The sequence below is a fragment of the Melanerpes formicivorus genome, unplaced genomic scaffold (assembly GCF_026170545.1).
Source record: "Melanerpes formicivorus ecotype bairdi unplaced genomic scaffold, bMelFor1.0.p_v2 SCAF_46, whole genome shotgun sequence".
Taxonomy (NCBI): Eukaryota; Metazoa; Chordata; class Aves; order Piciformes; family Picidae; genus Melanerpes; species Melanerpes formicivorus.
The window spans coordinates 5523233-5550651 of record NW_027142398.1 but is presented as its reverse complement, the minus strand read 5'-3'; the positions used below and the strand labels follow the sequence as shown (position 1 = coordinate 5550651).

Here is a 27419-nt window from a genome sequence, read left to right as displayed (position 1 = left end):
GTTGGGAAACCTCAAGCCCTGGGAGCATGTGAACATAACCTGCAATCTGGTTTGTTAGTCGTGTTGGCAAACACATCCCTGAAAGCTCTGCTGCTGCTCAGCTCGGAGTAGGATGGAGGGAGCAGACCCCCATGGGGTTCCAGGGTGCTGCCATCTCTGTTTTCTACATCCACCGCCATGTCCAAGCCACTCCTGGATGTGCCAGCTCCTAAAACCTCTGACTCCAATGTGCCTTCAAAGCAATGGAAGCAGGAATGTGCTCCCTCAGTGCCATCTCTCGCTGAGTGTTTTGGGCACCCACGCAGGCACTCAGCACCTTCTTTGGGTCCTTGGTCCGGCACTGATGGGAACTTGGGTGGCCTTTATTGCTCCTCTTGCAGAAAGGAGCCTATTTTTTATCCTTCCTTTGAAGAGCAAAGGAAATGAATACCAGGGGTTTGCTATGCCCAGGGTGGTCTCAGCTGGTATGGGAGGATAAGGACCTTGGATCTGCCGGGCTCTCCCTGTTCTGGTCCTGTTTCAGGAGCAGACGTTTCATGGGGCTAGATGGGGCTTGAAGGGTTGTTTTTCCTTCCCAAGAACCGCTCAGACACAGATCTCACTCCATGCACGAGGCATTTACTTTCAGACCTCCTGTACACAAAGCTTAACTCCCTTCAGAGAAGGAGAAATTGGATCTGAGCTGTGACAGCTCAAGCTCACTGCCTTGAATGGCTACTTCTTCTAATGAGGTTTTCTTGTAAGGAGAAATGAGCTTTGGACTTGGATTTGGCTGTCTGCCTCTCCTGCAGTGAGCATCTTATCTGGGACCAGCCGTGAGCTGAGCTTCAGGCTGGCTCTCTTATCCCAAAGATTAAACCAAGAGTAAATATTGAAGTCATCACCAGTCCAGCATTGCTTTGTACTCTGAGTGCTTTACAGGCAGCACCCTGTTGGGTGTGGAGGGCAGGGAGAGCCCCAGTCACTCTGTGGTTGTTCCCATCACAGCTTGACATTTTCTGGAACATGCTGATGCTTTGATGGCTCAGAAGGAGGCTGCGGTGGGTAGTGGGAAAACACCGGTCAGGAATCATCTCTCTGAAAGGGCATGAGGAGACAAAGAGGTTCCCCATGCACCTGATACCCTACAGCCTGATAACCCTCTTTTTTGCTTTACCTTTTGCAAAGTGAATGCACTCACCAGAGCAAGCGCTGCAAGCAGGAGCAGATTCGTGCTTGGCACCGTGAAGATGGATGGTCTTCTGGGTTGATCATCCTGTGGAGCTGGCGCTGCTTTGGCAGGACAGAGATCATAGAATCAGTATGGTTGGAAAAGACCTCTAGGATTGTCAAGTCCAACCTTCTACCCAACACCTCTGTGGCCACTAAATCATGTCATGAAGTGCCACATCTACTTGTTCTTTGAACACCTCCAGGGACAGTGACTCCACCTCCCTGAGCAGCCTGTTCCAATGCCTGACCACTTGCGCAGGGAGATGGGGAATGCTTTGCTGATCCTACCAGCAGCCCTGCCAGCTGCTCATGTGGCCCTTAATTCATTCAGACCTATACAACTCCATACATCAAGGAGTCAGAGACCCTTCTATACAGCCCTGTGAGCAGATTAGGAGAAGCAGCAGCAGGCAGCCTTGCAGTGAGCATTTTGGGTACAAATAGGTGGGCTTTTTAGTCATGTGTCACAGAATCCTATAATGGTTTGGGTTGGAAGGGACCTTAAAGGTCGTCTAAAAGGGACTTTTTACAAGGGCTTGTAGTGACAGGATGAAGGGAATGGATTGAAGCCTGAGTAGGGGAGATTGAGACTGGAGATTAGGAAGAAATTCTTTAGAGTGAGGCTGGTGACACACTAGAACAGATAGCCCAGGGAAGTTGTGGATACCCTCTCCCTGGAGGTGTCCAAGGCCAGGTTGGATGGGGCCTTGAGCAAGCTGGTCTAGTGGAAGGTGTCCCTGCCCATGGCATGGGGTTGGAATGAGATGATCTTCAAGGTCCCTAAAACCCAAACCATTCTATGAATCCATTAATCCATTAATCTAGTGTCAGTCCCCCTGTCGTGGGCAGGGCTGGGCTCTGTATGGTGGGCACTGTGTGGGGGACATCAGGGCAGCCACGAGGACTTCAGAGCATATATGGAGATGTCATGGTAGCGATGGGGACAGCACAGGGCATGGCAGTCCATCCTGGGGCAAGGCTGTGGCCTTGCAGTGGTGGCTTCTCTCAACTGCATGTTTGGGAGATGCCTCACTGCTGGAGTTAAGGTGGAAGGAGCCATGCCTCCGGAAGCAGGCACCTCCCTGCTGGAGTTCTGAAAGCGTTTTTATAGGGTTTAAGTTTCACAGACCCTAATTCACCCTTCAGGTCCCTAAAACTCAGCCTGCACTGCAAATCTGGCATTCCAGCTTTTGTTACAACCTTCCCCCCCCCCCCCATCCCCTCCCCCCTCCCCTTCTCCATTTTTAATCTGAGTACAAATTGCTGTCAGCACATCAAGTTCGTGTGCCAGCCGCACTCGGTACACTCTGTTCTCGGCTCCTCAAAAACAAAATTGCTGCAGGCGCCGAGAGAACAATAAGTCAGAGCTGCAACTGGAGTGATGTTCTTTCAGCAGCTTTTTTTTCTGCCCTTTTTTTTTTTTTTTTCTCCCCTTGTAATCCAGGAGTGCCTGCAGCCAGCTGACCTGCTCCTGGAAATCCAAGTGGAGATTTGCCCCACTTTGCCTGGTGTATTTTTTATGTAGTTCAAAGCTAAACTCTCTCTCCTCCAAGGCGAGGATGACAGCATCCTCCCCTGCATTCATTCCTTACCCCCAAGGAAGTAGGGAAATGATTATCCCCCTGTACTGGGCACCGGTGAGGCCACACCTCAAATATTGAGTTCAGTTGGGCCCCTCACTCCAGGAAGGACATTGGGCCATAGAAGGACAACAAAGCTGGTGAAGGGTCTGGCAGAGCAGGGCTGGTGAGGAGCAGCTGAGGGAACTGGGGTTGTTTAGTCTGGAGAAGAGGAGGCTGAGGGGAGACCTCATTGCTCTCTACAACTCCCTGAAAGGACGTTGCTGTGAGGTGGGGATTGGTGTCTTCTCCCTAGTATCAGGTGATTGGACATGAGGAAATGGCCTGAAATTGTGTCAGGGGAGGTTTAAGTTAGACATTAGAAACAATTTCTGTCCTGCAAGAGTGGTCAGGGAACAGGAACAGGCTGCCCAGGGAGGTGGTGGAGTCACTATTCCTGGAGGTGTTCAAGGGATGTGTGGACATGGCACCTGGGGACATGGTGTAGTGGCCATGGTGGTGTTGGGTCAACAATTGGACTTGGTGATATTAGAGCTTTTGTCAAACTAAACCAATTCTATGACCCTGTTTAAAAGCAGGATCTTCCCCTCCCTGCTGCATCCCACTGGGGATGGGGGAGCTGGGAGAGGGATTATGGATCTGCTCCTGCTCTTGCTAGGAGCACTGAAAGCATGGTGCTGTGGGGTTGCTGGATTACCTGTTTTTTAGAATTAATTTGCCACCTTCCTGTGCCTAAGAAAATACCCAGTGTGGGTTTGGGTAGTGCAAAAGGAGGGGTCAGCCCTGGAGGAGCTGGATTTGCCTTTTGGAGCCTGGACACCCTTGGCTGTGTCTGGTCTGTCCTTTGATTCTGCTCTCCTCCTGCCATGCAGGCTGAGGTGCTTGGTGCTCTGTGGTCACTTAAGTCACATCCTGCGGCTCAGCATGGTGCTGGAGGAACTGTGAGAGCAGCCCCAGCCCTGAGAATGGTTTTCTTGTAAGCATCCTTCCTCCCCACTCTTCAGCAGTACTTGCACAGGCAATGCCTCCCCTGTCTGCTGAACAGCAAGCAAAGGTAAAGCTCCTGTCCTTCCGGGCTGCAGAAGCCTTGCTCCGGATTGTGTTGCCTAGGACAGACACTTTCTCTCAAAAGCTTTTCCTTGGGTTTGTTTTGGCCTTGTTTTAACAGTACTAAGGGGCTCCTGATGGATTGCTTTTAATTTAATCTACCTGTGTGCTTGCACCTTGTACCCTGTACCAAGAAGAGTGCACAGGACATCAGGCTGTCCCCAAAGCCCTCCTCATCCATCTTCCCGTAGCTGAAAGGGACCTGCAAGAAGTCTGGGGAGGGACTTTTTACAAGGCATCCTAGTGATAGGAGGAAGGGGGACGTGGATTGAGGCTTGAGAAGAGCAGACTTAGACTGGAATTTAGGAGGGAATTCTTGACGTGGAGGGTGGTGAGACCCTGGAACAGGTTGCCCAGGGAGGTTGTGGATGCCTCCTCCCTGGAGGTGTTCAAGGTCAAAGTTGGATGAGTCCATGAGCAACCTGGGCTGGTGGGAGGTGTCTCTGCCCGTGTCAGCAGGGTGAGAATGAGATGATACTTAAGGTCCCTTCCAACGCAAAACCATTCCATGAATCCATGAATCTTGCTCTGGAAATGCCAGCCAGGAGAACCAGGTGGTGAATGTTCCAGGTCCTCGGTATCTGCTCCTGGCTGTGCGTCTGCCAGCGCCTGGGGCTGGAACAGCCACAGTTATTGGTTGAAGATTGAAGAGAAATGAAACAAGAGCAAATAATATTTATCTTGTACTTGGAGTTCTTGGAGGAGGAGAGCACAGCCTTGTTTTGGAGGTGGCAGGCACGGCAGTATGGCTGCCTATAGGAGCTGTGTAATCGCCCTGATAAATGCCACGTGGCTGTGTGCCAGCAGCAATATCCAGTTCCAGTAAGACTTGACTCGTGCAGCAGAGTGCATGGGGAACATATTAGTCATGGTGTTTATCTGTTGTCTGCTCCTTGCTGAGACAGGATTTGCCTGCTTGCCTTTTCAGCAGTGCTTCTGAGCCTTCCCTGGCCCCGCCCCGCCCACCAGGAGCTCCTGTGCTGCCCCCAGCCCCATGTCTTTCAACTTCCAGGACTGGAAGCTTGTCTGTTTTTTCGTAGAATCAGAGTCACAGCTTGGTTTTGCTGGGAAGGGACCTCTAAAGCCCATCCAGTCCAATGCCCCTGCAGTCAGCAGGGACATCTGCAGCTGGAGCAGGTTGATCAGAGCCCTAAACAACCTGATCTGCAACGGTGCCAGGGATGAGGCTTCTCCCATCTCTATTGGCAACCTGGGCCAAGGTCTCACCACCCTCAGTGTCAAACATTTCTCCCTCCCCTCCAGCTTGAGTCTTCTTCTTTGAGTTCAGACCGTCACCCCTTATCCTGTCACAGCAGGCCCTGCTCGATGTCTGTCCCCAGCTTTCTTCTTGGCCTCTTTAGGCACTGAAAGGCCATCAGAAAATCTCCCTGGAGCCTTTTCTTCTCCATGCTGAACCACCCCAACTCTCTCAGCCTGGCCTCACAGCAGAGGGCTTCCAGCCCTCCCAGCATTGCTGTGGCCTCCTCTGCCCCGCTCCAGCAGGTTCCTGTTCCTGTTCCTGTGCTGAGAGAGTTTGGAAGACATTCTTTGTAAAATGCTTCTTTTGGAGCTGCCCCTTGCCTTGGTTGGGGTGGCTTTGAGTGTGATCCTGCCCTCTCAACCCTCTGCAGTTCACCTGGAGGGATTCTGTGGTGGCAGCAGGTTCGACTGCAAAGACGTGAAATTCGTCGTGGGCGAAGGGGAGGACTACGACATCCCCATCGGCATCGACAAAGCCCTGGAGAAGATGCAGAGGGGAGAGCACTGTGTCCTCTACCTTGCACCACGGTAAGGAGCATCCTCCTGGGCACCACAGAGCCACACAGACATCCCAGCATGGTGGGGTTGGAAGGGAACTCTGGAGATCGTCCAGTCCAACCCACATGTAGCTTGCCCAGGATCACAATGGCCAGGAGGGTTTGGAAGCTCTGCAGAGGAGGAGACTCCACAGCCTCTCTGGGCAGCCTGCTCCAGGGCCCCAGCACCCTCACACCAAAGGAGTTTCTCCTCCTGTTCAGATGAAACCTCCTGGCTTCCAGTGTGTGCCCACTTGCCCTTGTCCTGTCACTGGGCACCACTGAAAAGATTTTGGCCCCAGCCCCCCCAAGACAAGAGATGTCACCTAGTTTTGAGCTTCCAGCATCCAAAGCTGTATTATCTGTCATGGAAGATGCTGATCCTGAAAGTGGGACTTTGCAGGAGAGCCTCAGGTTAGTGATGTCGGCAGGCATGGCAAGAGTAACTGGTGGCATGAAGGCAGAGATCTCAGGAAAAAGAGGTTTATCTGAGTCCAGGGGCTGAAAGGAAAAGGTCTCCCTGGAAACCACCATGGCTGGGTAGAGAAACCTCTCTAAAACAATGGAGTTGATGCCTACAGAGATGATGACTCCCAGGAGAGAATGGATTGTGTCCCCTCAGGTATCATTGCTCATGGAGAATAATCTTGCCCTCACCCTGCAAAGTTAGAAGCTGCAGGAGTGGAAACTCCAGTGGGTGATTGTGTCGTGGCCAAGCTGCCCAAAGCAAGATTCTTCTGCCCCTGGTTCTGACAGGTTCCTTATGCCCCCCAGGTATGGCTTCGGCGAGGCAGGGAAGCCCAAATACGGCATCCAGGCCAACGCAGAGCTGGTCTATGAGGTGACACTGAAGAGCTTTGAGAAGGTGAGAGCAGGAGCGTGGGGGGCCCTACCCGGGTGACCAGGACACTGGTGCCTGGGCAATGGCTGCCCTTTGGCCCTGGCATGAGGCCACCCCTGGCCCCAGCTCCAGCAGAGACCTCACCAAGATCTTGGTGTTCTGAGGTTGTTCCTCTCTGTTGGTTTGGTTTCTTTCTCTTGGGGGGCCCAAGGCTGGGTCTCTCGTTTGCTCCCAGCCATCTTCCCCTTGGACTTGCTGTTATTCTTCTTCCTTTTATTTCATCTTTCTTTATTTATTTTGGGGTTTTGAATTATTTTTTGCTTGCTTTTTCCCTTTTATTTTTGCCCTCCTTTTTCTTTTTGTTATCCCCTTTTTCCTTTTCATTTTTGTCCCTTTTTCCTTCTGGGTTCCCCCCCCCGCCCTTTGTGTTTTTTCTTTTGGTGGTGTTTTCCTTTCTTTCTTTGGGGTTTTCTTCTCTTTTTCAAAATATTTTTTTGTTTTATCCTTTGTCACCCCTGGTTTTTTCCTGTCTCTTCCTGGGCTGCTCAGATCAGAGTTGTCCTGTCCACCCAGCTGGCCCCAAGGAGCTTGGCTGGCAGGCTGAGATGGCTGTGCCCATGGTGAGGACAGGAGTGGGATGCAAAAGGTGCCCATGGGATGGGGCAGGTGCTGCTGTACTGCATCCCTGCTTGATCCTCTCCTCATCCCACTACTCTGCCCAGAGCAGGAATAAGACCCACCACATCCCTGCTCTGCTGGGGGATGTCCCTCCCCCAACTCCTCTTCTCTTCTTGGGATTTTCCATCCTGATGGAGTTGCAGTGGACAAAGCACCTTGCTCGGGATGAAGTCCCAAGCCTGGGAGGGTTTCCCTGTTGTAAGGGGCTCCAGATCCACAGCCCTAATGTGCTCTGGGTGTCTCCTCACCCAATTAAAAAGATGCTGGATCCACTCTGTGTAATGCTGCCCTGATGAGCACCCTTCGTTAATGAGCAATCCGGGGGGATGTGTGGTCCTGCTGCTGCACTGGGCTGCCCTGCTTCTCCAGGATTGCTCCAAGCATTTCTTTGCAGGCCAAGGAGTCCTGGGAGATGGACACCAAAGAGAAACTGGAGCAGGCTGCCATCGTCAAGGAGAAAGGCACAACCTACTTCAAGGTTTGTACACTGGTGGGTGGTGGAGATGGAGCAAGGGAGCTAGGAATAGGGTGTGACCCTTAGATATGTGACCTGGCATCTGTCAGGGTTGGAGAAGCCGTGTCATAGAGGCAGAGACTGGATTGGATGGGAAGGGACCACCTGTAAAGCCCATCCAGTCCAACGCCCTTGCAGTCAGCAGGGACATCTGCAACTAGAGCAGCTTGCTGAGAGCCCCAAACAGCCTGCGACGGTGCCAGGGATGGGACAGCTCCCACCTTCCCAGGCAGCCTGGGCCAGAGTCTCACCACCCTCAGCACAAAAATTTTGTAACTTTATCTAGTTTGAATCTCCCTCTTTTAGTTAAACCATCACCCCTTGTCCTGTTAGAATAGGTCTTCCTCAAAAATCACTCCCCAGCTTTCTTCAAGCACTGAAGGGCCACACAAAGGTGTCCCTTGAGCCTTCTTTTCTCCAGGCTGAACAGCCCTTCCCAGGATTGCTGTGGCCTCCTCTGGACCCACTCCAACAGGTCCATGTCTGTCCTGTGCTGAGGACCCTCGAGCTGGACACATGACTCCCCAGACAGCACTGGGGAAGATGGATCCTGCCCTTCGTCTGCCTTTTCCTCACTTCCTGAAATACCTCCTCCTCTCCAGGCACTGCCTTGCCCATGTATGCTCCCTGGGGAGCAGGGTGGTGGATCAGATTCTTCCCACAGAAGGATGTGACCAGGACTAATGCTGAGGGGCTTTGCCTTTCCCCTTCCCAGGCTGGGACATCCCAAGCAAGTTGGTTTAGTATGGAGGTGGAACACAAGCTAGAAACTGCTTTCTCCATGGGGCTCCACACCAGCAGCTCCAGCCAAGCCTTGGAGCATCTTTCTGACTTCTGTGTCTTGTGTCTTTACCACACTGTGTTCAACTCATGACCTGTTGGCAGGCTGTTCCAGGAGCAGACTGAGTGTTGTCCGCATGGGTTCCTCTAGCCTCTTCTTCTTTGCTCCATCCCAGGAAGGCAAATACCTGCAGGCAGTGATTCAGTATGGGAAGATTGTGTCCTGGCTGGAACTGGAGTATGGCTTATCAGAGAAAGAGTCCAAAGCCTCTGACTCCTTCCTGCTGGCTGCCTTCCTTAACCTGGCCATGTGCTACCTGAAGCTGCGGGAGTACACCAAAGCTGTCGAGTGCTGTGACAAGGTAGAGGTGCATTAGCCTTGGGGTGGGAGCATCTTCTTGTCTTGCAGGTTCTCACTGCACACCCCAGAGTGGTGCCATCCCATCTGCACCCCAGAGTGGTGCCATCCCATCTGCACCTCGTGGTCTCCAAAGGTGGTGTGAGCACAGAAATTGACTGCAGGAGCAGAAGTGCTTGTTGGAGTTGAAATCCACCTGCTTACCACAGCTTTTCTTCCAAAGCCACATCTAACTGGATGGATGGATGGATGGTGCCTGGGCCAGCAGCCTGAGGCTACTGTTTAGAATATGTTGGATTGGAAGGGACCCTCAAAGTAATCTTGTTGCTGCGGTGAGCAGGAACATGCCCAACTAAGAGCAGGTTGCTCAGGGCGCCATCAAGTTTGACCTGGAATGTTTGCAGGGATGGGACCTCAGCCACTGCTCTGGGCAACCTTTCACTACCCTCATTGTGCAATCTTCCCTGCTCCAGTTTCAAGTCGTTGTCCCTCATCCTATCACCACAGGCCTTTATAAACAATCCCTCCTGAGCCTTCCTATAGGTCCTCTTCAGATACTGAAATGCAGCACTAAGGTCTCCCTGGAGCCTTCCTCTTTCCAGGCTGAATAACCCCAACTCTCCCAGCCTGTCTGGAGAGGAAAGTTTTGGGTCTGGCCCAGGCTTGACCTGTGTTTTTGACATTCAAGGTCAAACTTGACGGTGCCCTGAACAACCTGCTCTAGTTGGGGTTGTCCCTGCGGGCTGCAGGGCATCGGACAAGATGACCTTTGAGGGTCCCTTCTGACCCAGTGCATTCTGTGATTCTCTGAATCACCTCTGAGGTGCATGTGTGGCTTTTACTAAAGGCAAACAACTTTGTTGCTAGAGCAGAGAGTCAAAACGCACCTTTAGACCATCAGTTTCCTTGTCTCCAAGCTCCCTGTGCTCCTCTGGGCTGGGATGTGGTGTTTTCACCTTCTTTGTGGATTTGTCTCCCATGGACTCTCTGCTTTTGGGGGGATATTGAGCAAGGAGAAACAAGTGAACTATAATAACGACTGCTGATGGACATGAGTTGATCTTTTGGGGTTTCTTTGGTTGAGCAACTTGCAAGTGCTCTGGGCACTTGAAGCCACCTTGTCCTGGTTTCAGCAGATTTAATGAGGCTTTGACCTCAGAGGGATCTCTTGGGGGATCCCAAAGTTGCTAACAGGGACCTGTGTGTTTGCAGGCACTAGGACTGGACCAGGACAATGAGAAGGGCTTGTACCGGAGGGGCGAAGCCAGGTTATTGATGAACGAGTTCGAGCTGGCAAAATGTGACTTTCAAAAAGTTCTGGAAGTGAATCCACAGAACAAAGCAGCGAAATCCCAGATTTCCATCTGCCAGAAGAAAACCAAGGAGCACAACGAGCGGGACCGGAGGATCTACGCCAACATGTTCACAAAGTTCGCAGAGAGGGACGCCAAGGTGCCTGCTGCCTGCTGCCTGCTGCCTGCTGCCTGCTGCCTGCTGCCTGCTGCCTGCTGCCTGCTGCCTGCTGCCTGCTGCCTGCTGCCTGCTGCCTGCTGCCTGCTGCCTGCTGCCTGCTGCCTGCTGCCTGCTGCCTGCTGCCTGCTTTGGGCCACCTGAGCCCAGGGTGAAGGACTCTAGGCACCTTTGTGATGGGAAGAGATGGGTTAAAGCCAATGAAGTCATAGATCAGGTCAAGGATGGAGGGCTTGAGCCTGCTGCACTGGGAAGATGGATTTATTTCTTGGTTTCTCTGGTGCAGAGGCTGCCACCAGATTCTCAGAAGTCAGGACATTAAGGGGCTGGAGCAGGTCCAGAAAAGGACAATGAAACTGGTGAAGGGTCTGGAGAACAGGGCTGGTGAGGTGCAGCTGAGGGACTTGGGTTGTTTAGTCTGGAGAAAAGGAGGCTGAGGGGAGACCTTAGCAGCTGTCTACAGCTCCCTGAAATGAGGAGCTGTAGTGAGGTGGGGATTAGTCTCTCCAGTATCAGGTGACAGAATGAGGGTACATGTCCTGAAATTGTGCCAGGGGAGGCTCAGGTTGGACATTAGGAACAATTTCTGTCCTGCCAGAGTGGTCAGCCTGCCCAGGGAGGTGGTGGAGTCACCATCCCTGGAGGTGTTCAAGAAATGTGTGGACGTGACACTTGGAGACATGATGTAGTGGCTGTGGTGGTGATGGGTTGATGTTTGGTCTGGATGACCTTGAGGGGCTTTTTCCAGCCAAAACGTTTCTGTGAGTCTGGGAGAAAAAAGTGCTGGTGATGCAAGGGCTGTTGACAGGGCTGGTACTTGTACTGAATTCTTCTGTTCCCAGCTGGTGACTGTGGGTGACTTCCTGGTCACTGGCAAAATGAAATGTCATCCAATCTCTGGCAATGCATTTTGAGACATGATGGTGTGGTTTTCCTGAAGCTGGGAAGGTAATAGCTGCTCCTCTGCTGACAGGGAGCGATTGCTATCTGTAATGAATCTCAGCCACAACTCCTCACAACAAAACCTGGTGTTCAATAACCAGAGAGGACACAGTGCTGCCAGCCCAACCACCTGGCTCAGTTTTAGTGTAATCTCTTCTGAACCAGTGCCTGGAGGTTGAGGTGGTGGAATAAGAGGCCAGGGCAGCCCCTGGGGTTATCCAGCTTGGGACAGGAAGCAGAGCTGCCCTGGCCAACTGCTGGCACTGAGATATGTTGGCTGGTGCATCTAGTTGTGATAGGGACAGTCACTGCTGGAGCAGGTGTGAGCCTTCAGTGTGCCTTAGTGTTCCTCTCGTGCACCTATGGCCAAATGTAGGGGCTACACCTATGATAGACTTGTTGTTGGGTGTTAGTGTGGGTCACATGAGTGGACGCTGAGGTGGACTGAGAACTGGCTGAAGGAGGGTTCAGAGGGTTGTGGCTCAGACGGTTGTGATCAGTGGTGCAGAGCCTAGCTGAAGGCCTGTAGCTCACAGTGGTCCCCAGTGGTCAAGACTGGGTCAGGTCTTGTTCAACATCAGTGACCTGGATGAAGTGTCCCCTCAGCCAGTTTGCTTTGAAGGTCCTTTCCAACCCAACCCAGTTTGTGATGATTCTGTAATTTGCTGTTTTGCAGGAAGCTGCCAGCAAAACTGGGGTTGAAAAAGCAGCAGAGAAAGCAGTTTGTGAAAAGGGGCCAAAAGCTGCCAGTGCTGAAGGTGAAGAGGCTGAAGGCCATGTATGATGGAGTAAGAGCAGTGGGAAGGGAGAGCCTCCTGCCCTTGGCCCACGCAGCAAAAGGTTGCTGCCAGAGCTTGGGACTCGCCAGCGTCTTGTAAAGCTTGTTACAGTCTGTGTGATCGTGGAAGCAAAAAGCGCCTCGCAGGGGAGAAGCAGTCCCTGTCCCACCGCCCCGGGCACGCTGCATGGCAGCGGCGGGATGCTGTGGGACCACCCACAGCCTGTGGAGCAAACGGCTTTGGAATGGAAAGAAAGAGACAAATACAAACAAAAACAAATAGAAATCGAAGCTCTTGGCAGGTTTCCACAGGCAGTGCCTTGCAGCTCCTCTGGCTTCATGTCGGCTGTCAGCGCAGCACCCTGGCTCCTTACGGATGAGCTGGGATCCGGGACGTGCTCCATGCTGGTGCCACAGCAGGCAAACTGGAACCCAGGGCTGGCTCGTGGGAGCCCAGCACCCCCTCGGCACCTGGCAGCTCGCTCTCCCGTGGGTGCTCACTGGATTGGGGGGAAATTGGTTTTCTCTCCTGACAGCTTCTTGCCTGTGGCCAAAGGGGCTGTGATGTGAGGCCGGGTCCGAGGGCGTGATCGCCTCTGCTGCAGCCCCTCAGTACAGGGGCATAATTCACCTCTAAATCCCCTTCTTGTGGGGTGCATTTTATCCTTTGAAGGTGCTGGTTTCTGTTTCCTTGCAGAGCAAAAGTCTCCTGTTCAGCTCTGCAGCTCACAGATAGTTCACCTTACAACCCAGCCCTCTGCTCCCATCTTGAAATAGATTTATTGCTGGGGGGGGGGGGAGAACGCAACAGAAGCAGCAAGTTGACACGTGGCTCAGAAAGCTGGCACCATAGGATTCCCCCTCGGTGGTGAGCAGCTTTGCCTGGTGTGTGCAGGGCACATCACGTCCCCATACTGGTGGTGCTGCTGCCACCTGGGCCGTTGTTGCACTCCAGTCTAAAGGGCCGTGGTCACTGCTAGGTGAAAGCAGCTTTCTGATGGCTATGTTTCCTGTCTGGTCTTTGTAATATCCCTTTTAGAACTTGACAATAAACAGCTGAAAGAAAGGAAAATCACTTTTTCTCTGGTTCCTGCTCAGCAAAGGGAGGTGGCTCTTGGGTGACGCAAGCATGCTGTCCCCTGAGTGTTGGGTTTATGGTTGGCCTTGATGATCTTAAAAGATCCTTTCTATGCTTCTGTGAGCTGCCCCACTCCAGCCAAGGGGTTGTTAAGGAATTACTGGTGTCCCCAGATGCTGCTGCACCTTTTTATCAGCCATCATTTCCTGGGGAGCTGGGGAAGGCTCAAGGGATGCCTGGATGGGGGATGCTGCTGGGGGGGCTGGTTCTTGGCTTTTTTTCCCAGCCTTGAGGGCTTTCTCCTGATAACTTGTTTTGTGTTTTCAGATGGGGGGTCCCTGGGAGGCACCCAAGTGGATGGAAGAGGCATTTGTGCCCCTTGACTGTGGGTACCCAAACAGAGGCTACACGTAGCCATGCAGGTGTCTAGGCAGCTGGCTGCAGAGAGTGTTGGAGCCTGGCACTTGAAATGGAGGGTGGTGGAGACAATACCTGTATTGGTTGAGCACAGGTCAATGATCTGCTTAACCTGGTGGCTCAACTGAAGGAAGAGAGACTACAGAATATAAGGGAATGTGAAAAGGGGTACCAGGCTCTGCAGACCCCCTAGCAGAGCAAGGTGACCCAAGAAGCAGGGGTGAATGCAACAGCTCCCTGTTAGGAAAGGCACACCCAGACGCTGGGGGGGGTCTATTAGCCAGCACCTCTGGGTGCTGCCTAGGGAGGGTGCTGCAAGACCCAGAGCGGGGGCTGCAAAGAACTGGCTTTTTTTTTTTCCTGCAGACAGGACAGAAGCCTGAGCCATGTTTCTCATAGGAAGCAACCCTCTACAAGAAAAAACAATACCTTCTGTTTCAGTTTTGGGACTTTTCCCTGTTTTTAGCAAATTTGGGACTTATTTTGGCCTGGTGCTTTTCTGCCCCTTGGAAGAGAAAGTAAGCTCGGGCAGGCGATGAGATGTGGTTTAGAGGCTGAAGGGAAACCGAGAAGATCTTCGACTGAAGCTGTCAAAGCTTCACGGTGCTCCTGCAGCCCAGGCGTGTGTGTTCAGATGCCACCTAGTGGCACTGGACATAGCCTGGGAAATGGGGCGCGGGTGTATGAGTGGGGGGGATGGGGGGGGGTGTACCTTTGGTGCGTTGGGTAAGGCTGAGGGCACAGAGGGGTCACTGGGGGCACTTGTCTTACCTGGCTTTGCAACTAGACAGCAATCTTTGGAGGGAAATACCAACAAATGAATGTTAAATGCTATTAATAAGGAAGTGAAGTGGGAGAAGGGACATGCAGGATGTGAAACTTCTGGCCTGAAGGAACCCGGGGATGTGGGACTGGGCTTGGAGCAGAGCAGCAGTCCACAGGGAAGCCCTTAGCATCACCTGGAGCTGGGGACGCTGCCATTCCCTGCATGGGCTCTCCAGGTGCAGAGCAAGGCAGCCCCAGTCCTGTTTTTCTGTCACCAAAAGACCTTTTTGGGTGGAAAAAGGCTCATCCAGGGAGGACAACCCTGAAGAGAGTCAGCCAGCATCCCTCCCCTTCATGCTGGTAAGGTCCTCAGCACAGTGGGGCCACTTGTGCCAGCTGGGGGCAGGCTGTGCACTGCAAAAAGTTGCCTGCAGCCCAACTGACTCCCTCCTTGCCACCCCCTCGGGGCCCCCTGTCGCTGGGACTTCCTTTTCCTGGGATTACCGCCCTGCCAGCTGCTCTCCCCGCAGCCAGGCTGGCCAGCAGCCCCAGAAATCCTATTACGGAGTTTCAGGAGAAATAAAAAGTTAATCGTCTCCTTCGTCTGCTTCTCCTCCTCCTCTTCCTCACGGAGGTGGGCGAGCCAATGCCGCGGTGCTGCACTAGGACCCTTGCAGCTGAGCCCGTGGACCCAGCCCTGGGCTGGTAGGAGCTGCAGTGCCAGGGGAGGTCAGCAGCTGGTGCTGGAAGGTCAGAGGTGGAAAGGAGGCCAGGACAGGCTGGAGGGAACCATCCTGCTGGACACGGGGCCTGGAACCATGCCACTGCAGACCGAGATCCTGCGCGAGGTCTGGGCTGCTGACAGGTTGGTACTGGTAGGCAGGATTTGACCCGCAGGGTGGGTGATGGGCTGGGCACCCCCATTAGGCTCCCATCTCCTCCAGTGCCTTTTTCTCCCATTGACAGTTGAATTGTAGTTTAATGAGCTGGTCTAGCAAGCCTTCTTTTGCTGCAAGAGGATGGCTGTGATGATGCTCATCGACTCAGAGAGGACAAATGTGTTCCTTAGAGAAGGGGTCCCCAGATGAGCCTTATTGCTGTCACTCTTGGTCAAGGCAGAGCTCCCACCCCGGGCTCCCTGCTAGGAGAGAGGCTGTAAATTGAGCTTGACCCTGTTGAGACAGGTCGAGCAGCTTCTGGAGCCAAACAAAAGGCTGACCTGTCTCCCATCACCCCCAAAATTGGGGTGATGCTCAGCTAGAGGGTCTTGCCCCTCTCTCAGGAGCTGGAGAGGGTTGAAAGCCCTCACCCCTTTGATTTCTGTGCCCCACAGCCCCAGCAAGGAACCAGGCAGCCCCCAGCAGCCAAAGCCCAAGCAGGTGAGAACAAAATCCCTCCTCCCATTCCCAGTGCCACCAACCCTTGCTGTGGGCTGTCCCCAGGGGCTGGGGACACTGGAGACCCTCAAACCGTGGCCCCACACCCAGTCCAACTTGGAGCTGGACAAGTTGTTCTGTCAGGATGCTGTAGCCTTGGGGGTCATGAGATTTGGGGAGCATTCTTCCAGAACAGGTGGGTAGAGGAAATCCTAAAGCCCCTCTTGCTCCTTTATGTATCCTTCCAACCCCTCCCTCCGTCGCTTCAAAGCACCCTATGAGGTGGGTTCAATTCCTAATTAACCCTTTAATTAAGCCTCTCAGTTAAGCCATGACTCACTTTCCCCAGGCTGTGACCCTAAAGGCCAGATATTACCCCATTTTGTCACAGCCCTCGGGTGCTCCACAGCCTCAGAGGGGTCTCAGCAGTGGTTTCATTGACCACTCAGATTAACCAGTAGCCCCTCATTAAAGAGCTTCATTAAGTAATGGAGTGGCTGTGTCATGTTCCCCCCACAGCCTGCTTAAGGGATTAAAGGATGTGAAGGAGCTTTTCCATGTGAGCTGATGGCACAGAAGAAACCAGCCTGTTCTCACCTCCCCATGAGACCTTCCTCCTGCTCCTGCCCAAATCTGCAGTGCTGAGATCCTGCTGGGAATCCAACTGGCCCCTCGCCCTTCTTGCCAAACACCTTCACCCACTGTGCTGGGGCACCCAGGAGGGACAAAAGCCATATGAGGAGGGAGGTGTTTGGTCAGGTGGTGGGTGCCCCACTGGTTTTGCTTAAATCACTTTCCAAGGGCCCTGAGCTGACACCATCTCCCCAAATTCTCCTCTCTCGAGCCAGGTCCTGCCCCACATGCTCCAGATTTGTTAAATCAGGGTTATTTATAGGCCTGGCTAATGGGTATTAGGTGCTGTGCCTAATCCCAGAGCTCGTGCTGACCTCCATCGCAGCTCCTTGCCTTTGACAGAGCCTTCTGGGGTGGTGAGAGGAGATGGAGGTGTGGAGCCAGGCTGCCTGCCTGTCCCAGTGTTCCCTGTCCCAGCTCAGCTCCTCTGGGAATTCCTATCGGTAGATGAGCTGGTGTCCAGAGTGTCTTTCATCTGAGGTCCCTACAGCACAGCGTGGCTTGTCCCTGTGTGATGTCAGGCCAGTGCTAGTATCAAGCACCTTGTTCCTGTGGCTAGCACACAGCTGTCTGGCACTCTCCTGTCTGACTGCTAACAGCCCTTTCTGTTTTTCCCTGCTTCTGCCTTCCCTGGGTGTCTGTCCCATGGTAAGTTGCTTGTTTGAAGGTGTGGGTCCCTGTCCATGGAGCAGGTCCCCAGAGTGGGTCCTTGTCCCTGGGTGCCTGCTCCCACAAGGATATATTTTGAAAAGGGAGCCAGTGTCATACATGCAGGAGTAGCCTTGCAAAGGAAAAAGGGATTCAAGGCCAGCTGTGTCTCCTCAGCACTGTCCATGAGGGCAGAAGGTGAAGAAGAAGCGGCAGGAGCCAATGCTGGAGCCAGAGGTCAAGCCCCGGCGGCTACGAGTGAAGAAGCTGGATGAGGCAGGGGCTGCAGAGGAGCCCCATGCCCCAGCCCAGGGTAAGCACAGACTCAGCCTCCCACCCTGCCCCAGCTGTGCTAGAAATAGGGGGACACACTGCTCCCCTGCAGCCCCAGTCTGAAGCCGTGGTGCTCAGCTCTTGAAATCTGCAGGGATGAAGAAGCTGAGGAAGAAGAAGGAGGAGAAGGCAGAGGAGGAGAGCAACAAGGATCCCTACTCCAAACCCACCAAGGAGCCTCGGAAGAAGAAGGAGAGCCCAGCCCCCCGCTCCCACATGGCCAAGGGGCCCAAGAAGCAACAAGGTGGGGGAGCAGCACCCACCCCTCTGTGGGCACCCGTGTGTGGCACCCCATGTCCCACTGCACCGCATCCCCATACACCATATTCCACCGGTGCCATCGATGCTCCCGGCATCTGCACGGGCTCTGAACGTCCCTGGGGGCTTTTCGGCCCAGCCCCAGTTACTCACCCGGGAGGAAGGGTGATGTAGCAGGGAATCTGCGTGCATGGCATTGGGTCGGGAGTGGGGAGCGTGGAGAGCGGGGACACGACACTGTCCCTGGGAGAGTGGCAGTCAGCGGCGCCACCAGCTCCCTGGACATCTTTCCAGAGAGGGAAAAAAAAAAAAAAAAGATGGAGCTGCTCTGTCCCTGGCCGGGCTGCAGCCACGAGATGGCGATGCGGCTCCACACGCTGTGTCCAGCTCTGGACACGTCCAGCCGCGCCGGGCACCCACGGTCCCAGAACCCTGGCCGTAGTGGGATGGGTGCCCACACAGGCGGGTGCTGCCGAGAGAGGTTCACTGCTCACCAGTTAGGAGGTACAAAGCCATGATGTTGCTGATGCCATGGTGTTACCTCTGGGCAGAGCCAGCTGAGGACTCCGAGGATGAGGAGGTGGAAGAGGAGATGGAGAATAAAGACCCACCAAAAAAGCTCAAGAAGAAGCTGCCCAAAGAGCCCCCCTCGGGTGAGAACCGGGAGAAGAAGCTGAAGCCGAAGGGTGAGTGCCCAGTGCACAGGGATGGCTTGAGTCTGATTCTGATGCTGCTTCCATCTGTCCTTGCTGTCATGAGGGTTCCACCCACGTTCTGTCCCCATCACTGCCTCAAGAGGCTCAGGGACCTGTGGGGCAATCACCCCCTCCTCCTGCAATGTCCACTTAGCTCATCCCTTACTAGTTTCCCCACCTGTTATCACTGCCTGTCCCCATTCCCCTGTCTGGCTGCTCATTTGCTCCTCCATCCCACCAGGAGACAAGAGCGACCCTGAAGGCAAAGCCAAATCTGCCAAAAGCACCAAGAAGGAGTCCATGGCCATGTTTCAGGTGAACAGGGAGAAGAAAAGCAAGAAGAAAGGTATGGGACAAGCAATGGGGGGGTGAGGGGTAATTAGGGGGTGGAGCAGGGGGGGGGGGGAGTGTGCCAGCCAGTCCTGCTGCTCCATGGCATCACCCTGAGCCAACAGCACCCAGTGCTGCATGACTACGTCCCCTGTGTCCCACTACAGCCATCACTGGCAGTGACGAGGAGGATGATTCTGACTCCAGCACCAAGCCCATCAGGTCAGAGAAGAAGAACCCAGTGTCCCTCTTTCAGACTGGAGGGGACCCACCCAAGGAAAAGAAGGCCAAAAAGAAAGGTATAAGCAATGTGATGGAGGATAGTAGAGGCTGGAGGGGCTTCTGGGGGTGCAGATGAGCCTGGCCATGGAGAGGGGGGTTGTGACCAATGGGATTTATGCTAGTCCAAATTTTGGGGCTCAATGGAGTCAGGCTCTTCCCCCCCAACCCATGTCCCTGCCTGTTCCTACTCACAGCTCCTTCCAAAGCAGCCAACACTGAGGAGGAGACTCCAGAGACCCCACAAAAGAACTCCAACAGGAAGGGAAAAGTGAAGAAGTCAAAGAAGGTACAAAACCTCACCAAGGCCATGGGGGTCTCTTCAAAGGGTAGCAGCAGGTCTTCTTCCCAGGACAAGTCATGGGGCTGGGAGACCCACCACAGGACTGTCCCCAAAGCCACCAGCTGCAGAGCCACACCCCAGGGGGACTGGGAGCTGGGGAAGGAGGGAAGCTTCTGGCAGGTTTGGCTTTGGGGTCACCATCCCCTCTCATGCTGCAGGCAAAAGAGGAGAGGCCCCCATCACCTGCCTTCGAGGTGGACAACCTGGAGGAGTTTGTGCTGCAACCAGCGCCACAGGGAGCAACCATCAAGTGCCGAGTGACTCGGGACAAGAAGGGCATGGACCGGGGGCTTTATCCCACCTACTACCTCCACTTGGATAATGACAAGAAGGTGAGCCGGGCTTGGGGGCTTGGGGACCCTGGGGCTTCACACCCAAGGTGGGGAGCACTCTCAGGATTTTGGGGGGATGCTTGCCTGTACCCCACCGTGGTGGTGGGCTTTGAATGGGGCTGCTTCCTTCCATTCCTCTTGGGAAATGTCCCATGTTGATGGTGCATGGCATGATGAGGGCTCAGATCCTCCTGCCCCATGGCTCAGCCAGTGTTTTGAGGATCATCTTCACTTTACGACTCCCACAAGATTGGCTGGGCCAAGCCTTGTGCCGAGGGCACTGGGGGGCACTGAGCTTGGGTGATGACAACATCCAATTCCCACGAGGTTCCATCACCCTCCCAGGTGTTCCTTCTTGCTGGGAGGAAGCGTAAGAAGAGCAAAACCTCCAACTACCTCATCTCCATTGATCCCACTGACCTGTCACGGGGAGGAGAGAACTTCATTGGGAAGCTGAGGTAGGAGCAGAGGTGCACCTCATTTTAGTGGCACCTCATTTTGGTGGTACCCCATTCCTGCAGCACCCTCTATGGGTTGCTGGTTGCCCCAGGCAATGGCTGGGTCAGATAGGAGGCTAAATTCAGCGTCCCCTGCGTGGATCCAATCTGAGGAACGTTGAGGGGCCAGGAGGGGAAAACAGGCTGGGCTGGTTCCTCCTTGCGGACAGGTCATGGTGAGAAAAAGCGCCTGGCAAGTCCCAGCCCACTGTATGGCTGGCAGCAGTGCAGGGATGCTGGAGGGTCCCCACCGGGGCAGCACCCTGCAACAGCCTCATTTAGGGGTGCCCTGTGCCCAAGCAAACAGCTAAAGGGTGAGAGGGACGGTGCTGGCTGGGGGCTGCACTTGGGGTTTGCATCTGGAGCAAAACTGAGGCCATACATGGAATAGGGGTGGGACAGGAGGGGTTGGAGGGGACTTGGTGGCACCATCCATGGTCATCTCCCATATTTGGCTGCAGATCCAACCTGATGGGTACCAAGTTCACGGTGTTTGACAACGGTGCAAACCCTGACAGGGCCAACGCCAACTGGTCCAACGTGCGGCAGGAGCTCTCAGCTGTGGTCTACGTAAGTAGCAATATGGGAATCCCCCACATCAGGACCTCCTGGGTCCTGCACCCTTTTGGGCTACTGGCCCAAGGGGTTGGAGCGATGTAGGACGGGCTAGATCCGTTCCCGAGCCCTTGTTCAGCCACCAGCGAGAAGCTGATTTTAGTGGGGGCTCTCTTGCAGGAGACCAACGTTTTAGGGTTCAAAGGCCCCAGGAAGATGACGGTCATCATCCCCGGGATGAACTCCGACAGCGAGAGGGTGCCCATCCGCCCCCGAAATGTAAGTCAGGGGCCAGACTGGGAGAAACGTCTGGAGAAAAGGGTTTGCTAGGGTTCACCTTGGATTCTCCCCCTTTGGGGACATGGAAAGGCTTTGAGGTGTCCCTGAAATTCAAGGCACCACCCTGAGAAGTGCAAGATGTGGTGGCTATGTTTTTTCACTCAGCAGTGGATCCCATCTCCTGCCACAGAGTATCTTTCTGGGGGGGTGGCAGGGCTCTAGCAGAGGTCACTCCTGCTCTGCTCTCTCCCCTCTCCCCCTCCCCAGGATAATGATGGCCTCCTGATGCGATGGCAGAACAGGAACATGGACAACATCATCGAGCTGCACAACAAGGCACCAGTGTGGAATGATGAGACCCAGTCCTACGTCCTCAACTTCCACGGCCGGGTCACCCACGCCTCTGTCAAAAACTTCCAGATTGTGCATGACAGTGACCGTAAGCTGGGAAGGGGCCAGAATTTGCGGGGGGAATGATGGCCTAAGCACCCCCTTCTCCTGCTGAGGTGTCTGGGTTTTCTTTATGCATGGCTGCATAGCTGGAGATGGAATGAAGCTACCCAAGGCCAGTGGCCCCCAGTGCTGGCAGAGGCCCCATGAGGGTCACCTGTTGCCAGGCAGATTCTAGAGCAAGAGCTCCCAGAATCACCCCAGAGCATCACCCTCAGTGTGCACCCCACACTGCTGGTGGGCACACCCTGGGTGCATTGTGCCTTGGGAACAGTCCCTCAGTAGTGGCAGCAGCTCTGTCCCCGTCTGCGGCCGTTCATCACCTGTCTGGTGCAGTCAGAATCCCTCGGCCCCTGGGTGTAGGGTTACGGGACAGAAAAAGCCTCGCCGGGGCCCCTGGTTTATTTTTACAGATTTCCTGCCACCCGCCCTCGGGTAGCACGAGTCCCGCGGTGGGGCACCAGGGTCCCTGTCCCTCGCAGAGCTGTGGCTCCTGTGGGGACTAAAGGGTGTCAAGGAAAATCAAAGAATGGTTTGGGTTGGAAGGGACCTTAAAGATCATCTTGTTCCACCTCCCCTGGGTTTGGTGACACACGCTGTGCTCACAGGCTGTCTGCAGAGCTCGGCGAGGGGGTGGCTTCTTTGGGGTGCCACAAAGCTGGATCCCCTGGGATGAAAGGTGAGATGAGGGCATGGGTGACACCCCAGCTGCTTGCCCTCTCTCTTGCAGCTGATTACATCGTGATGCAGTTTGGGCGCGTGGCTGATGATGCCTTCACCATGGACTACAACTACCCGCTGTGTGCAGTGCAGGCCTTCGCCATCGCCCTCTCCAGCTTTGACGGGAAGCTGGCCTGCGAGTAGCACCCATGCTGGGGCCACTGAGGCTACCGGGGCCACCAGGTCGGTCAGGACTACTGGGATCACCAGGGCTTCTGGGGCTACTGGGGCCACCAGGGCTGCCAGGACCACTGGAGTGACCACGGCCGCCAGGGCCACTGGGGCTGCTGTGTCTCCTAAGGCCACCAGGGCTGTTGGGGCCACCAAGGCCACTGAGACTGCTGGGACCACTGGGGCTGACTGCTGCTACTGGGGGCACCAAGGCTGCTGGAACAGCTGGGGCTACTGGGGCCAGTGGGGTCACAAGGGCCACTGGGGTTGCTGTGCCTACGAAGGCCACCAGGGCTGCAGGGGTCACTGGGTCTGCTGGAACTAAGAAGGGCCGCCATGGCCAATCAGGCTGCCAGAACCACCTGCCAGTGCCCACTGGATGCTCCTGCATCTCCATCCTGCTCTGCTTTCTCTATCTCCACCATCTGCCTGGCCAATGCTCAATGGCTGCAGCCACTCCTGGGGTGACTGGAGGTGCCTGCAGGGCACTGTGGGACACTCACCCAGCCACAGTCACCCACTCTGGGGACAGATCACTGGTCTGGGGCAGATGGCAGGGTCAGGCTGGGGTGTATTTACCAGATGAGGCTATGATCCTGACCTCACCTCTCTGAGAGGTTTCTTGGAGTTAGATGCCCTTTTTGGTTTGGGTTCTAGTTTATATTTTGTGACTCAAGGTCTCAGTGAGAGGGGGGTTAGTGAGCTCCTTGGTCTGTGTTTCCTCACCCGCCTTATGAGCCCACGTGCAACTAGGCTCTGCCCAAGCTCCCAGTGAAGAGCCTTCTGCCCATCTCGATGGACACCAGACACCAAACTCCTATTTTACCCCATTTTTCCCCTGGCACAAGCAGATGTGGGGCATTTGTGGTGTCTTTTCATGCCCTGAACTTTCTACCCAAGAGGCTGGAAGCCTTTTGGGATCTGAGATCCCTGAGGAGCAGCCTGGAACCCAGAGCACCAGCAGCATGTGGGCATGTGCCAAGGGAAGGCAGTGCTGGTGAAGGAGGCTTGGCAGCCACGTGAGGCAGAGCTGGCATCACCGGCACAGGGCTGGGCTGGGTTGGGTTGGTACAACCAGGAGGGACCTAGAAGGGAAAACTCTGGGTGCACCAGGAAGCACCAGGGTGACTCACAAGGTGTGGTTTGGTGCTGAGTCATGCTCAGCACCCATCTGGGTCCAGCCAAGCCCCCCATGTCCCTGGCACTCACTACACTGGTGCTTTGTGGCATCCCATCAGACACTACCAGCAGGTGGTCTCAGGGACCCCTTCAGAGCGTGGATGTATGCTTCTTGTGGCACCCTATGGTGTGGAGCCCAGTTGCAGGGCACTATGGGGAGTCATTGGAAAGGGGAGACACTGGGGAAGGGCAGCTTGGGGGAAGTAGGGCAGCCCGTGACCCCATTCCCAGCACAAAGCCATCTTCATGGGGTGAAGATTCACTGGGTGAACAGTCACTGGAGGTCAGAAACTGGGATATGCCATGGTGCTCCAAAACACTGTCCTTGTCTCCCCAGCAATGCTTCTCTCATCTGCTCTGATCCTGCACTGACGCCAGGGGGACTGATGCAGTTTGGGGTTCCTTTCCCAGGACACATTTAAGTCTTTCCCCATTTCTAGGGGTGATCTGAACCACTACCCCTAAGTTAATGCTGCAAGAGGTGACAGATGTGGTGGTGCCATAGGGATACAGTTTCAGAACACAGCCTGAACCCATCCCCATGGCGGGGACAGAGACAGATGACAGTGACAATGAGGCCATGAGCTGCAATTGGACCACTGGCCAACATCTGCACCAGCGGCTTTGCTGATGGAGTTGAAGTTTTCCCACCAGCTGCACAACTCCAGGCTCCATGATTCATCAGCAGATGTGGGGGCAGATGGAGGTGGACATCTTGGGGACAACAGACCCACACAGGGCATCGTCCCTTACCCACGTGGTGAGATCAGAGACTTTCTAAGAAGAGAAGTAGAGCCCACGGTTCAGGGCCAGCATGCCCTGGCTAGGTGTGGCCAGGAAATATGGGGGAAATGAGTGCTTTCTGCCCAAATCCAGCCACAGGCCCAACATCTGTTTGGAATTGGGAAAGGCTCAGCTGACGGTCAGGCTCATGCCTGTTCCCGCTGCCTCTGGCGGAAGCAGGAAAGCTGAAGCAGGGTGAGAGAGAGAGGTTTGAGTTTCCCAACCTCCTGCTGGAACACAAACTGCCCTTATCACAACAGCTTCCTGGGGATTTTCTCCCTCCTCTCACCCAAAAAGTCCCCATGTTACCCCTTATTGCTTGCAAGTCCCTTGGGACTCCCAGCCTGTGGCCCAAGCAGAGCAGAACCCATCTGCCCTGGGCGTCCCACGCAATGCCTCCCCATCCCAGAACAGCTGCTGCCTCAGCTGCCCACTCCACATCCCTTCCACATACCCTCTAACCCAAACCAACTGCAGCACAGGAAAACAAATGAAAGCAATTGAAGAGGGCACTGGGTATTGGGGCCTTTGTTTGCGACGGCTGTTAACAGCAGAGGAGAGAGGGACGGAAGCAGTTGAGATGTGGATGGGCTTTGGCCGAGGGAAAGCGTGAGGGATGCACCAGCAGGCCAATGGCTGGGGATGCCGGGGTGTGTGTGGGTGTGAAAGGAATGCTCACTGTGAGGGAAGGTTAAAAACGAAAAAAGCCAGAGAAGGAGCCAGGCATTGGGAGCCCAAAGTGTGCATCTTCCTTGGAGAAGGGCTCTTCTCCAGCCTCAGGAGGGGTGTGTTAAGACTTTGAGGCTTTTGAAGCTTCATGTGAGGGGGCTGGTGCTGCAGGGATGGGTTTAACTCCTCATGAGGAGCATGAGCAGTGACCGAAGGTGATTGTCGGCAGCTTCTTCAAGGGAACCGTCTGGGAAATGACTTTTCCTGGGATCACAGAGTGGTTTGGGTTGGAGAGGACCTTTAAGGCTCATCATTTAGTCCAACCCCCTGCAGTCAGTAGGGACATCTGCAACTAGAGCAGATTGCTCAGAGCCACATCCAATCTGAGCTGGAATGAGTCCAGGAATAGGCCACCTCTGACCTCTGTTTTTGCAAAGATAGGTATAAGAAAAAAACATCAGGTCCCACCTGGATGCTGAGCACCACATCCTTGTTAGGAGCAATGTCACTGCAGTACTGGCTCTCGCAGGTGGTGGTCACCAGCATTCCCATTCTGTGCCAGTGAGTGGAAGATGCTGGTCCAGAGCTGAGCGAGGGGATGGAAGTGGAGAGCTCTTCTCCAGTTGCTCTCTTCTCCCTGTGCCCAGACCCTGGGGGCTGAGGGGGCTAAATGCAGCCAGCCTCAAGCCCTGGCTCAGCCCCTGTACTCCTTGTGGGGCTGGGGGGTGTTTCCATCGGCTCTAAAAGGCAACTGCCCCATTATGGGGCTGGGGGTATCCTGGCAGGTATTGGGGGAGAGGCCAGTGCTGGGAAGCTCCTCACCAGCCACGGAAGGGCTGGAGCTGTTGGGTTCCCAGCAGAGGGCACCACCTTGGCTTTTGGGGCTCTTGCTCCCTGCTTTGAAGTGGTGATATATTAATCAATTAAAGAAGTGATGGTGACAGGGTGGTTTTCTCACCCCTGTGTGTTTCTCTTGGTGACATTTTTCCAAGAGAAGGCCAGGGAGCTGTGGGGTTGCAGGGCTGCAGAACAGGCTCTTTCTCGGCACAGCCAATACCTTTTCAACTGCATTTTAAAAAGGAATGGTTTTTTAATTAGTGAAGCCATTCTGGTGAAGTGTTGGAGTTTTACAGCGCTGTAGCTGTTCTTGGTGTCTTGCCGAGACTTGGATGTTCTGGCCATAAGAAAATATTATTTATGGCATTGCTACTTGCAGCTCTTTTATATTACAATTTGAGAAAGGAAGTTGCTGTTCCCACCAGTGGACGAAGAATAGCAGAAAGGAGGATTACAGACTTCTGAAGAGGGGGAAAAGTAAAAATGAGGAGGCAGGAGTGAAAGAAACCACCGAGCCAGGACTGAAACACTGTGCTCCCAACAAAGCTCATTTCGGCATCGCCAGCGGTTGGGTTGGAGGCTGTAACAGAGCCCAACACCAGGCCCAGCACAGCAGTGACTCCCTCGGTACTTCCCTGCACGGAGCCTTACATATGGTCCTAAACATTTGCAGATCAAGCTTTTATTCATGGGCTAAGGCACGCTTGTTTGCTCATGCCTTACTCAGCCCCAACTCCTATTGAACTCAATTAAGGCTGTCATCTCCAGGAGCAGTCAATGTCATTTTTGCCCAAGTAAGGGATGAGTAACGAGTGCTCTGAACGGCCCATGGAGAATAGCAGCCATTTTGTTGCACTTTTTGGTCCAGATTTCTTACAAGTTAGCAGCAGGCCAAGGGTGGAAGAATGCGATAGGGCTTTGGTAATCACCCGATTGCTGAACGCGCTGGATGCTGCGGAGGCTGGCGCTCCACAGGCTGCAGTGTTGGCTGGCTGGTCCCAAAAGGCTTCAGCACAACCAAGCTCGGCATGAAAATGAGAAAAATATGTTTCTAGAAGGGATGGGATGCCAAGAGCATCCCTTCTCCAAGCAGGGCTCTGCTGGTACCTCCCCTCCATGGGGTTTAGGGACCGTGGCACAGGTCTTTGGTGCATGCTGGACCCCAGGACCAGCGGCTTTGGCCATGTGCTGCCGTGGTTCCCAACAGGCAGGATGGCCAGGGACTTGCATGGGATCAGCTGGCTGCAGCTTAGTGTGCTATCACCCATCAAACCTGCTCCAAGGAGATGACCATGGCCTGGCTCCTGACTGGGTTCCCTTGGGCATCCCCATCCTCAGTACTATGGGGTGTCCAGGACAGACTGGGAATCTTCATGGTGGAGGGGCATGAAGGGCTGAGAGGAATATGGGGAGATAAGGAAGGGGATGAACATGTTTGGGGAGGATGAACATGTTTGGGGAGGAATAAAGGTGCTTGGGAAGTGGTGAGGATGGGAGATGAGGAGTTGGGTGAAGCTTTTTGGAGAGGATGAGGATGTGAGAAGGGGGATGAGGAGGGGGTGAAGGAATGCAGTGGGGGATGAGACGGTGCAGAAGACAATGAAGGGAAGGGGAAGGGAATGAAGATGAGTGCAGGGGGTGAGGACGTGCAGAAGAAGATGAAGATGCACCCAAGAAACCCTGGCTGGCTGGGGACGGGACAGGACAGCAGCACCCTCGCACCCCAGCCCGGGACT

General features: G+C 54.3%; 2 protein-coding genes across 10 annotated transcripts in view; both read left to right on the top strand.

Moving 5' to 3' along the window:
- FKBP5 (FKBP prolyl isomerase 5) overlaps positions 1-13165 on the top strand; it is a 28482-nt gene extending 15317 nt beyond the window's left edge. For 2 of the 4 annotated variants that reach the window (XM_068159888.1, XM_068159891.1), the window contains 6 exons: positions 5531-5687; positions 6470-6560; positions 7609-7692; positions 8685-8870; positions 10079-10318; positions 11955-13165. In XM_068159888.1, coding sequence (XP_068015989.1) covers positions 5531-5687; positions 6470-6560; positions 7609-7692; positions 8685-8870; positions 10079-10318; positions 11955-12062 — 866 coding nt within the window. In that variant the 3' untranslated portion in view covers positions 12063-13165. The remainder of the gene's footprint in view (positions 1-5530; positions 5688-6469; positions 6561-7608; positions 7693-8684; positions 8871-10078; positions 10319-11954) is intronic. The other 2 variants (XM_068159889.1, XM_068159890.1) reach the window with 1 other exon arrangement.
- Positions 13166-15045: 1880 nt separating this feature from the next.
- Positions 15046-25826, top strand: TULP1 (TUB like protein 1). 6 transcript variants are annotated; one of them, XM_068159882.1, is made up of 15 exons: positions 15046-15181; positions 15650-15695; positions 17169-17286; positions 17401-17550; positions 18116-18250; positions 18501-18605; positions 18757-18888; positions 19066-19157; positions 19370-19543; positions 19889-20001; positions 20502-20610; positions 20776-20874; positions 21142-21313; positions 22055-22227; positions 23732-25821. In XM_068159882.1, exons 1-14 carry the CDS (start codon positions 15135-15137, stop codon positions 22186-22188), a joined length of 1626 nt encoding a protein of 541 aa, XP_068015983.1. In that variant the 5' UTR covers positions 15046-15134; the 3' UTR covers positions 22189-22227; positions 23732-25821. The 6 variants fall into 6 exon arrangements, with proteins under 6 accessions (XP_068015983.1, XP_068015982.1, XP_068015985.1 ...); XM_068159881.1 differs by having other exon boundaries at positions 22055-25826; XM_068159884.1 differs by lacking the exon at positions 15650-15695 and having other exon boundaries at positions 15103-15181; positions 17151-17286; positions 22055-25826.
- Positions 25827-27419: the final 1593 nt, after the last annotated feature.

What these genes read in the sequence shown, in the direction of transcription:
- TULP1 (XM_068159881.1), top strand. Translation starts at nt 15,135, where the DNA reads ATGCCACTGCAGACCGAGATCCTGCGCGAGGTCTGGGCTGCTGACAG. An exon ending in GCCCCATGCCCCAGCCCAGG is followed by an intron (nt 17,287 to 17,400) that starts GTAAGCACAGAC and finishes TGAAATCTGCAG; the next exon opens with GGATGAAGAAGCTGAGGAAG. An exon ending in TGCCCATCCGCCCCCGAAAT is followed by an intron (nt 20,875 to 21,141) that starts GTAAGTCAGGGG and finishes CCCCCTCCCCAG; the next exon opens with GATAATGATGGCCTCCTGAT.